This window comes from Sebastes umbrosus, chromosome 21, assembly GCF_015220745.1.
Source record: "Sebastes umbrosus isolate fSebUmb1 chromosome 21, fSebUmb1.pri, whole genome shotgun sequence".
Taxonomy (NCBI): domain Eukaryota; kingdom Metazoa; phylum Chordata; class Actinopteri; order Perciformes; family Sebastidae; genus Sebastes; species Sebastes umbrosus.
Window position 1 is genome coordinate 13,780,709 of NC_051289.1, and position 12,669 is coordinate 13,793,377.

Sequence of the window (12,669 nt, forward strand, 5' to 3'; positions counted from 1 at the left end):
GGAGGCGGGTCCACAGATTGCAACAAGTGTTTTTTTGGGTGCCCTGGAGGCACAACTCTCTCTCTGTGTGGAAAAGTTTGAGGACGCTCTTTGGATAAAAGAGAGGAGGTTTCAGCGCGGCTCCACACTGTAACTTAGGACTTTGTTTGTGAAAGTCCACCGACAGCAGCAGCAACCATGGATAGTTTACCGACAGCAGGCAGCTCGGATAGCGGATCGAACGGGAGCTTGATTGATCCGAGATGCACGGGGGATCCTCCTCTCGCCTTGGACATCATCCTCAGTGAGTAGAACTGGCTCTCATCTTCCACAAACATCTCTCCACCTGATGATTATTGACTTGTAGAGTGTTTAATCTGTATATAAGTGTGATGTTCATGAGCAGAAGAGCAGTATGTGGTCACAATGATGGATTCCGAGGTGTCCCTGAACCCCTCTTTTGGATAGGGCTGTAGGATGGATGGATCTAGAGGTCATCATCCTCCTCTCATAGTAGAAAGTAGTTTTCTACATTTTAAGAAGCAGGCACTCTTATATTCTCTCTGTCCAGCCTAGTAAGTCAAATACAAATAAAGATTTTTTGCTGGGCTTTTTCCCTCAAGAGCTCTATTGCTGGATCCTGCAGTTTTGAAAACAGCACAGGCAAGATTAGTGTCCTACATAAGTAAATATAAAATAGTTAATATTAATTCAAATTATTAAGGTAATCTTCTGACTCATGTTGGATTATCCAAGAGTTAACAGCCTGCTAGTGGTCATCCTCCTCCTCTGATAGTAGAAAGTAGTTTTCCACATTTTAGGAAGCAGGCAGACCACACTCTTATTATTCTCTCTGTCCATCCTAGTAAGTCAAATACAAATAAAGATTTTTGCTGGGCTTTTTCTCAAGAGCTCCTCAGTTTTGAAAACAGTACAAGGCAAGATTAGTGTCCACATAAGTAAATATAAAATAGTTAATATTAATCAAATTATTAAGGTAATCTTCTGACTCATGTTGGATTATCCGTTTCACTTTGCTTTTCTTTGCTCATAGCACTCCTCAGAGGTTCTGCGGCCTGACATCTAGCAGCAACATTCAGCAGTAGAGAGAGAAAATCCACTTAAATAGAGCTTAGTGATATTTTTACGACTTAAATCCTAAAGTGGTAAATCACTGAATAAATCATAATACATGTGTTTGTATGAAAGTAAAGTAAAATATACAGTAATTAATGTTTTTTTTTTTTTATTGGTGATTCCTCCTTTATAATATTCATTATTTATTTAGACATATTTTTTTTGCTTCCTAGCTTTACCATTTGGCTTGCTTGCATTTTTTTTAATTAATGAATTTTATTTTATTTTATTTTTTTAAATGTGTTCTTTAAACAAAAAATATATTTATTTATTTTCTACCTTATGATTAAGACTCAATGAAAGTTAAAGACACGTATTTGTACCGTTACATCACTGATTATGTGTAATCCACAAAGCACCGTCATTTTTTCTCCATTTTAATATACTCATGATAGATTGCTGAATATATATATAGTGTATTCTTATGATAAGAGCTTCATCAATAAATTGGCCGGCCCAACATATACAGATATTAGCTTATTACAGATATATTGTATTAGCATATAAGCCAATAAATAACTGTGTGTCACTGTTTGTTTGTCCACCAGAGAGTTCTGTCAAGTTTATTTTTCAACTGTAAAATGTCCCGATCACTACATATCTTAGTCACAATTCTTTAAAACACAAATTTAAGGGATTCTAGTTAAAATGTTTCTTCTTTCTTCTTAATGTTGTTTGTTTATGTAAAAAAATAATTAGCCAATCCATCGTAATTGGATTTTTTAAACTCCAAAATATCGATCTTTGTATTCACCACATAAAATGCAGTAATGGTTGGGCAATAGTCTTGATGGTAAAACTTTTAAAAGTCTCACAAGCACCATCTGGATCAGTTTTGTCGGTGAAAAAAGATCTTAAGTGTCTTTTATAAAGCTGAACATGTGTGACTGCACAAGATGTCTAGGAATAGAACCACTGAAGGACAGATGTAGTTTCAGTAGATGAAGGGAAAAACATTGAAACACACTTATCAGATTTGAGAAACTATTAAAAAAGTCTGCCGTGTCTGTTTTCAACTGGAATTTCCAACCATTAAAAAGAAACTGAACAAACGCAACACGAGGGCATAGTGTCCACCTATATGGAAAGAAATTATTAAAGGGAATGTTTGTTAATTGTGTGTGTTTTTGTGTTCTGATTACATCGAATTACCTTTGGATACCAGGAAATAAATGACGCAGATCGCCAGAATACTCACGAATACGGGCAACATGCGGAAGCAATTTACTCAACCTTTCCTGATTCTTTTTGTTTCATTTTGAACATAGCTGCGGCTTTGTCATAACCTACAGTACGTTCCTTTGTCTGAAACATCTGTTGTCTCCTGACTCCTTCCTTAAAGGTTAGTACAGGAAATGACACCCTGCTTACTGTCTTGCAGTGTGCGTAATAGCACCCCCGTGCATTGATCATGTATGGCTGCTTTCAGAATCATCAAGACAAGTTTTGGAAAAACAACTGTTTCATGTCGTACAAACCAACCACATTTTTTCCGTCTCTGTCAGTTCTGTTTGTTTTACAGGCTGAAAAAGAAATAAACTTGTGTTTTGATGACGCAAAGCTCATCAAGCCTGCGTAATCACATGGCGGGATGAAAACCCACAACGGCCCGGCAAATGTCAAAGATCTATCCATTCTCTGGCTTGGTTTTATTTTGTCCACATGCATGTCTATGGAAAACGGTCTGCATTTGATTTCCATGTGTTACTGTTTTCACTTTATAAATGATTCACTCAACTTTGAATCATTGTTGACCTTTTTGTGTGCCTCAAGGCAACACAATTAAGGGGGTAAATAGAACTTTCACCCAGTTCAATATTTGGTTAATGCTCAAAACACCTTTTTTTGTTTGCTTAGCTTCCAGTTAAAATTATTTTGTCAAGCATATTTTGAATATGGTATAACACTGCTTTTTCACTTTGCATAGTCTTCTGTAACTTCCCTGTAACGCAGCAAGCTGTTTCAAATGTAACACTAACGTAAAACTAATGACATCCATCATCCTCAGCTGTGCTTTGTGTTTTAATGCTAATTAGAAAATGCTTAAAAACATATATACCTGCTAAACATAAGCATGTTAGTATTGTCATTGTGGGGCATGTGAGCAAGCTGATGTTAACATTTAGTTCAAAACACTGCTGTGCCCACAGAGCCGCTGTAGACTCTTAGTCTTGTTAGGACATGCTTCACTCTTCGTCACTTGGCTACTTGTTATTAGCTGGCAGTAAAATGAATTCAGCCTGCCAGAATAAACATTTCACACGCCAATATAAATACCCAATTAACCTCATACAGGTCATATCAAGTTTCAAATTTCCGGAGAAGGACCCCTGGGTCCAGACTCCTGGCTCAGAGTTGTAAAAATGTACCTTCTCTCCCTCCAGAGTTGGACATCTTTGGCATCATCCTGTACTCTGTGCTCACCTTCATGGCCGCAGTGTCCATGCTGGTCTTCCTAGAGGAGTGTGTCTACATCTATAGGAAAGTGCCCGCCAATAAGAAGAGTGTAATCATATGGGTGAATGGGGCAGCACCGGTAAGAATAACACTTTTGGAAAACTGTGCATAGTGTTGGTCAAATATACCGTATCTTTAACATTTCCGCCTTTCTCCCCTCTTTCAGGTGATCGCCACCATGTCGTGTTTGGGGATGTGGATCCCCAGAGCCACCATGTTTACTGATATGACCTCTGCCTGGTGGGTCTCTCTTTTCTCTGCTTCTCTTTTACTCACCTTTCCATCTCTCAGTGTGCTGTGTGGGTTTTTTTTCCCCCTCAGAGCCCCGCAGTAAAAATCACAGATGGGGAAACTTGAGATTCGTAACCTACTGAGAGTTTTATAGAAAACAGTGATACTGTTGCTCAATGTGTGTCTGGAAGTTATGGCTTTCATTTTCTCTACTTCTCTACTGATCCTGCCTCTCGAAAGTCTCCTCCATGCATGTTTCTCTTGATACTTCTCTCACTGTTCCTGCATCCTTCACTCTAATTCCCTCATTCCTTATGTCTATTTATCCATCACTCCTCCTCTTATCTCTCCGTAGCTACTTTGCCGTTGTGGTGTTCAAGTTCCTGATCCTGATGGTGGAAGAGGTGGGTGGCGACGAGGCTTTCCTGAAGCGAGGAGCGAGACATAAGCTTAGGATCAGCACGGGGCCGTGTTGCTGTTGCTGTCCCTGCCTGCCACACGTGGCCATCACACGGTAAACACTGCAGTAATAGACAATCTGTGGTTATCATAATCAATGCGACGTTTCAGCTTTTTCCCGCCTTTAGAGCTGCTCATTTCTAACAACTCCCTGGTCTTTATTTTTTATAACAGCAGCAAGTGTTGCTGGACAGCTCCCATGTAGCACATGTTGATTTAGAAATCTGCTCCCATTGTCCTCGGTAGGAAAGGCCTTAGGAGTTTTGGTATCAACTGTGCAGTCAGTCGTGTAAATATTACATATGAGGGTTATCTTTTTTTGCTATTCACCCCTCAGCTATCCTAGCAGGCATAGAGTGTTGTCAATCAATGAAGCAATATTTCCGCATTTCGTGAAATGCTCATATTTGCAGTTCTTCTAGTAGTTACATGAGAACTTCTCATAACGTGCAATTAGGAATACTGCTGTTAAATCCTGAAGCTATTCAGACACCTGAATTTGCATACAAGCATGGGACTAAAGTGCTCTGACATGTAGAGATAGTAATAGTGATGTTATACTGCTCTTAAGTCCTGAAGCTCTTCAGACACCTGAATGTACATAAACATGGGACTAAAGTGCTCTCACTCACCTTACTCAAAAGGCACAGCCACTACACATCCACAGATATTAATACTACATAAAATACAGTTAACAAGAACAATACAACTAAATTATCGGTCTCAATAAGAAAAGTCAATGTGGTGAGAAAGCCTGCATGTTTTTGACAGCTTATTTGTAGAGGAATTTTGCTCTTCTCTCCTTCTGAGTGGCAAACCTCTCAATGACCTTATTAAAGTCAGGGATAAATTTAATGTCATACGTTCATAGCTTGAATCAGCTATTGGCTAAGCTGCTACATAGACCCGCCTGCTGTGGGCGATTTCTCCGTCGCCCCAGAGCTGAACTTCAGACATACAATGTTTTTTTGTGTGTGGCTGTCTGGCTCAGGGGGGGCGGCGGCTCCTTCTATTGGTCTGCCGCCTACTGGTAGGTAGACATAATGGGAAATATGCTTTTTAATTTCCTGCTGAGAGTTCAGTGAGAAGGTCGATACCAGGCGGCAACCTTTTGGTCTGAAAAGTGAAGCCAATGCAGAAGTGCCTTAAACTTGCATTTTTTCTAATAGCCAGCAGGGGGCGACTCCTCTGGTTGCAAAAAGAAGTCAGATTGTATAGAAGTCTATGAGAAAATGAGCCTACTTCTCACTTGATTTAATACCTTCGTAAACATTGCAAACATGAGTTTATGGTCGCAATCGCAAGTCTTCTTCAGTACAGTAAATTATGGTCCCATTTCGAGTAAAATAGACGATGGAGTAGGGTATGCTTTAGGGCGTGGCTACCTTGTGATTGACAGGTCGCTACCACGTTGTCTGGTCTGGGAGTTGTCCGCGTTTTCTTTCAACTTTAATCCTTTCACAGTGTGTTTTCAGTTCATGAAAGTTAATTGTAACATTTTGGTCGCCTAAAAATGTCTTATTCAGCATTCGGTTGTACTTAGCTCCACCCTCTCGAATCACATCTGGTTGCAAAAAACCAAGATGACGACGGCCAAAATGCCGAACTCAAGGCTTCAAAACGGCGGTCCACAAACCAATGGGTGACGTCACGGTGACTACGTCCACTTCTTGTATACAGTCTATGATTTAAAAGCTGCAGTGAACAGAGATCACTCCCACCGAGTTTAAAGGGAGAACATGCTTCTCTCCGACAGTGCTACGGTCCCATGTTCTTCATTTTGACACACTGTTGCTTTAAAGGAAAATTCCGGTTTGTTTCCCATTAATTTGGTCGACCATCCAAGTGAAATGACTCACGATCACTGCATTAATCTTTTTGACTTAACCACGGTGAAAGCCAGCCTCACACATGCACTGTAAAAAAGAACGGTGTGGGTGGAAGAATACGTAGGGTAATTTGGTCAACTGGCCCCAGATGTGGATCCCTTTGCAGTTAGCCATGCTTTCGCTTTGCTTTCTGTCAGACTCCGAGGCAAGTGTAATTCATGTAAAATTCCTGGTTATTTGCAAAACTGTAGGGAGTCCTTATTTCCCTGAATATCTATAACAGAGGTGGCGAGTGCAAAATAAGCACAAGCCATAGAGCCTCAATAGCCACATTTATGGGAAATACTGTACACCAGGTTGAAATAAATCAGAAATATCCTTTAGGTGGTGATTGAAACATCCTGCAGTGCTAATGAGGCACAGATCCTGTGCTAATGAGGCACAGATCCTGTGCTAAGATGGTTACAGCCACGTGTTGTTTGAGGGGTCAGAGTAGCGCTGTGATGTAGTTTTTGGCCTGTTTGAAGATTGCATGACCTCATGGATCCTCTACAGTATTATGTATGTATGGATGTACGCCTCCGTTCTCTGAATGCAGGTTGAACACACTCCCGGTCGTTCAACTCTTTCGAAGCAGGCCCCGTTCTGACTGAGTAAACACTGGACATGTCACAGTTGATTGATCAATCCATCAGGTTTGAATAAAGCCAGCAGTCTGTTTAGGCTACGTGCAGTTCTCACCAAAATGATCTGCATGCCAACGTCTGCTTGCAACGGCAAGCAGATGTGCTTATTTCTAGCGCTATGCACCGCTTAACATGCATTCACTCTGTGCAAATACAAGAGAAAACCCTTTGACGTAAAGCCCCATGCTGTACACAGCGTTGATGATGAAGATGATGATCAAGCCGAGACATGCTCAGCCTTTCTTTTCTTTAAAGCAGTGCCCAGTTTCCCATCAAAAAGCATCACAGAGGGAATATATATGTTGTTGCTCATTGAAATATGGACATGCCTAAAGCCAATGAAGATGTGTCCAAGGCCACTCTGAATTGTTCAAAACATCCTGCGGTAATTATCCAGGATGAGTTTAATGGTCAATTCCACCATGGAGTTTTTAAAATGCGTTTAGAGACTAAAGCCATTATGTGTTATCAGCGGCTACATTGAAAGAGTTTCCTTTGTTCCAACTCCAGGCGCTCTCTCTTCCTGCTCAAACTCGGCTCCTTCCAGTTTGCCCTCCTGAAGATTGTCTTCACCATCCTTTCCATTGTCCTCTCCACCAACGGGACATTTGACCTGGCTGATGTGAGTTGCTCTCATTGGAAATACTGGATGGCATTTCTCCATGCTATTGTATCCCTAATTTGTTGTTGCTATTTATTTTCCAAGCATTTTTCTTTTAAACAATGAGTCATATAGCCCAGATTTCCAATGTATACTGTGGTTTGCTTGTCATTTTCTAGAAATGACTCTGTTGCCATCATTACTACAATGTTTTTTTATATTTTCCGTAGAAGAATGACATGTCGTAATCTTGACTCAATACCTATTGTAAAAGCAAAGATGTTAAGGCGTAAACATCATTACTCACTCTCGTTTTAGAAAACAAACTTTGTCTCTCAACACTTTGGAATAAGGGGGCTTGATATTAACATGCTTAATTAATGTGTAACTTATGTACCTCATAATGATTTAAAGGTCCCATGTCATGCTCATTTTCAGGTTCATACTTGTATTTAAGGTTTCTACTAGAACATGTTTACATACTGTAATGTTAAAAAAACAACTTTATTTTCCTCATACTGTCTGCCTGAATATGCCTTTATTTACCCTCTGTCTGACACGCTCCGTTTTAGTGCATTTCAAAGGTATTGCAACGGAATTGCGTTGCTCGGCAACAGTTTGGGTCCATGTTTACTTCCTGTCAGCTGATGTTATTTACATACACTAAAACAGGAAATAAACTGAGACACATTAAGAATGTTTATGTTTAAAACCGTGTAATGGTCTAAGTATCGTATATTTGTGACATCACAAATGGACCAAAATCCTAACGGCTTGTTTCAAACGCGCAATTTCTGAATACGAGCTGTGTGTATTTCTCCGTATATTGAGCGTTTTGATAGTTTAACAGTATTTATATAGCACTTAAACCTGCTTTAAGATATAAATGACATGAAAAATCTCACTTTTTACAATATGGGACCTTTAAAGATTGAATGAATGCTGAGTGTGTGCAGAATTCCTGTTGCTCACTATTAAGACATGATCAAGACACTATGAGCTTGTGTGATTAGTTAATGCCTAATGAATCTTTAATTCATGATTGTTAACTTGGTTACATAGACTTAAGACATAGACCCCACCACTTTGGTCCAGACGGAAATATCACGACAACTCATGGATTTCCATGAAATTTGACATTCATGGTTGTTAGACGATGTATCCTAATGCCATTACTGATCCCTGAAAACTTTTTCTCTAGAGCCACCATGAGATCAAAATGTTACTTTGTCCAATGTTTTATGACTAAATGCTCTACTTTGTGTTGAGATGCAAACATCTACATGTTGCTGCATGATCGAACAGTTAGCAGATTCATTAATACCCCATTTTTTTGTATCACTTTATTACAATGTAAACTGTTTAAATCTCTCCATTCTTCCCTGATTTGACTATTCCTGCTAGACGTTTTTGGTTTTAGTGCACCATTCTCTTCATGCAACGCTCCAGTTTTCTTTAGCAAAGACAAAAATAGAAGAAAATCGCTCTTTCCACCCACTAGCTTGTAAATGTGAAATAAACAACAACAGTTAGGTCATGCAGCAACATACAGATGTTTGTTTGTTTGTTTGTTGGGCGGCTGTGCCTCAGGAGGTAGAGCAGGCGGAAGATCGGCGAAGATACTGAACCCTAAATAGCATCTAAATTAGATCCTGATGGGCAGGATGGCAGTGTGTGAATGGGTGAATGTTGACATGTAGTGTAAAGCACTTTGAGTGGTCATAAGACTAGGAAGGCGCTATATAAATGAGAATATTAATGCATGGACCTAAAAGGCTCATTTCTATGTAACAGTTCATTTGTGGCATATAAATGAGCAGATGTTTACTCATCACATAAAGTCATAATGACTTTATGAGTGACTGATTATTTCTTAGTAGTGAGCACCAGAAATTCCTGATACATCCTTGGTAAATCATCATGACTCTTTAGTTACATATCACTTGAGCTTAAGCAAGTGTTTTGTACACCTAGTACTCCCTATTTTGCCAAAGAAATGATTGCTTAACAAAAGAAATGAGAATAAAGGTATTTAGTGTAAGTAAAAAATATGCTACTACACCCAATTTATACTCTTTACAGAGCAACAACCATGTTAGTGCAAATTAACAAATAAAAAAACTATATTGTGACATCTTTATTTTATTTTTCCAACAGTCTCTCATGTGTTCTGTTCATGCTCTCCCAGAATTTTTCTTCTTGACTTTGCTAACTTCCTGTCTCCTGTGTGTGTGTGTGTGACCATGTTTCAGTTGAACATTACAGGAGCTGCCATATGGATCAACCCATTTGTGGGCATCTTGACAATCATCGCCCTGTGGCCTGTAGCGATCACGTTCATGCACCTGAGGGTTACCCTGCGGACACTCAAGATCGTCCCCAAGTACGCCATGTACCAGGTGAGGCACAAGATATGCTTTAAACACACATGCGCTGGACACAAACAGCTGTTTACACACCTCCTGGTGGACAGTAACTAGCACTGCTCATATATGGCTGGCTGTAAGTAAACATGTCTGATAACATGTCAGGTTATAGGGTTGTCATTAGTTTTTTTTACAGGATTTTCCAGCGTTCTGTTTGTCAGGTTAAACAGTAGATGTGTGTGTTTCTAGTTGGTGCTGATCCTGAGCCAGCTGCAAACAGCTATCATCAACATCTTGGCTCTGAACAGAACCATCGCCTGCGTTCCGCCCTTCTCCGCCGCAGCCAGAGGATACAGTGAGTCAACATCCATCCATACAACCAATCCGTTCAACCACGTGTTTACCTGCTCCATCAATGACTCCTTGAAATCTCCTTTAGCTGACCTTCCTGTCCTTTCTGTCGCCACAGTGATGAGTCAGCAGCTTTTGATCCTGGAGATGTTCATCATCACGCTGGTAACGCGTCTGCTGTACCGCCGACAGTATGAACCTTTACCCGACGAGGACCAGGACTTAAACGAAAACACCAAGATGCTCACAGTAACCGGGTCTGCATGAGAACTCTGTGTGTCTGTGTGTGTGTGTGTGTGTGCGCGCGCATGTGTGTCATTTTTATTTCCTGTATTTGATTATGAGATTATATCGTCAATATGAATAAATGAAATGTGAATTATTTGTAAATTTTTGTTGTGGGTGTCACAGAGGTGCAAACTCTACAAAATTGTTTAATTGACTGGTCACACACCTTATCCAGAGGGATCCAGCAGTTATAATTGCTAACACTTTGTCATTTCAATTTGTTTTTACCAAAAAAGAAACCATGCAAGAGGCCAGTAATGTTTATTTTACAGGTCCATAATTCCCTTGTAATTTCCAAGGAAGTGTCTAGGAAAGAAACTGTGATTTGGTAATAATTATAGGGAAATGGAGAAAATGTTTGATAATACTTGAGTGTTCAGTTGTTGATTTCCAGTGGAATTTCCTTCAAGAAACTGCTCAGTTTAAACGAAACAATGTTTTATTATTAATTTATTAGTAGAATTTAGATTTTCTGTGTTTGTTGAATAGTATCCTCCAGATATTAATTGCCAATTGAAGTACTTTTCTATGAATTTACAGTTGTATTCTAGGAAACTTCAAGAAATAATGGGACCTCAAATATAAAGTGCCACCACTTATTTATACCCACTGTCTTTTTGTTAGGCATTATTGCACAAATGAATATAAACTGTACTTTTGTCTTTTGCATTCTGTGTTACAACCACTGGACCTTTACTATTACGTCATTATTACCATGTACAACATAAGCATTTTAAACGTCCTCAGATGAAATGTCACTGCACGACTCTGTGGTGTCATTTGTTACAGTATTTTCCCATTCAGTTGCCTTTCACACTGTAGTTCTTTTATTTTGTGCTGCTAGGTGGCAGTAGAAACCAAAATCTGCTAGATACTCAGCAGCTGGGATTTTGATTATCATCACCTGCCTGTTTACTGTATTGCTATGTCAACATTTATTTTTACTATACTTTATTTAGAAAGTTCAGATTTTTCATTACAAAAAATTCTGCAAATATATTTCACAGTAAGAAAATATAATATGAAAATAAAATAAATTATACAACAAATAAAATGTAAGGAAAGGAAAAGATGAATAAAAAACAAAACAAAACAATTGGGGTCCGTTAAACAATTGGAATAAAATAGTAGTTTCTAAATATTTTTTGCCAATTTAGAATATTTTAGTTTTAAGTTTTAGTAGTGGTCAAATATAATATATATAATAATACATATAAGTCAATATGATAGAAGTCAAATATGTTTTAAAATCAGTATCTTTAAAAAAAAAAGTATGAAAGGAGGATATTCTTTTAAGCCATATCATTTTATGGATATAATATTTTGCTAAAATATTAATCAAATTAATTATATAAACTTAATCTGCCGAAAAACTGGGGTTGATAAAAGTGGGTAATCTCAATCTTTGTTAGTATGATATCTTTTTCAAAATGTTTTGAGAAGCTCATTTGTAAATTAAACCGAAAGAAGTAGCATGAAAACAATCTACAAACACATGTTCAACAGTTTCCCCTTCACAATTACAAAAAGTGAATCTATTATTAACAGTTAAGAAGAAGAACTTACAGATATTAGCTTTTAGCAGGGTAGTACATGTGCACAAACTCCTTTGATTCTATTTGAAATTATATATTTATGTGGTTAACAGAAATATCCATTGTTTTCTATGCAAATATAGCCACCTATAATTACATATGGGAGTATGTTCAAGATAATTTCTAATAAAAGAATTAGTACAAATTCTATCAGATATAGAAACCCCATTAATAATAAGGGGACATTCACTTAAGGATATGTTAGTGTTATGTTAGTTTAGATCTTTCTTCCTTTTTTGTTATTATTTTTTTTTCTCGTGGGGTTGGGGGGAGGTCCTTTGTATAAGCCTGTGGCTTCTTGACTTCTCCTGACACATTTCTTGTTTTTTTTTCATTGACTGGATTTTGTGCAGTTTTATATATGTGCAAATAAATAAATAAAAATAAAATAAGATAGTTCATCGATACATATGCTTTGTGCTAAAGACACTTTATTATTAGGTATATATATATAAAAATACAAGTTATTAAAAAAAAAAAATTGAGGAACACACTCCAAACTACAAAACACAAACTTTCTGAACTCAAAGACAGAAAAAAAAAAAAAAAAAAATTGTAGACAGTCTTCTTTTTAGTTACAAATCTAAACAGGGAAAAGCATAGTTTTCACATAAACATCTGTTTTAAACGTTTGATTATATTATATACCTGTGGCTGTGTATAAACCTAATGCTGCATGTGTAAGAGGCT

General features: G+C 38.1%; 1 protein-coding gene across 2 annotated transcripts in view; it reads left to right on the forward strand.

The window, feature by feature from the left end:
* slc51a (solute carrier family 51 subunit alpha) overlaps window positions 1-12,669 on the forward strand; it is a 26,949-nt gene continuing 14,280 nt past the window's right edge. The window contains exons 1-8 of one of the 2 annotated variants that reach the window (XM_037756393.1): window positions 1-283; window positions 3,501-3,652; window positions 3,740-3,813; window positions 4,160-4,318; window positions 7,289-7,400; window positions 9,632-9,778; window positions 9,995-10,100; window positions 10,215-10,397. In XM_037756393.1, the coding sequence (XP_037612321.1) occupies window positions 178-283; window positions 3,501-3,652; window positions 3,740-3,813; window positions 4,160-4,318; window positions 7,289-7,400; window positions 9,632-9,778; window positions 9,995-10,100; window positions 10,215-10,363 (1,005 nt within the window). In that variant the 5' untranslated portion in view covers window positions 1-177 and the 3' untranslated portion in view covers window positions 10,364-10,397. Of the gene's footprint in view, window positions 284-3,500; window positions 3,653-3,739; window positions 3,814-4,159; window positions 4,319-7,288; window positions 7,401-9,631; window positions 9,779-9,994; window positions 10,101-10,214; window positions 11,143-12,669 lie in introns of those variants that run through there. The other variant, XM_037756391.1, reaches the window with a different exon arrangement.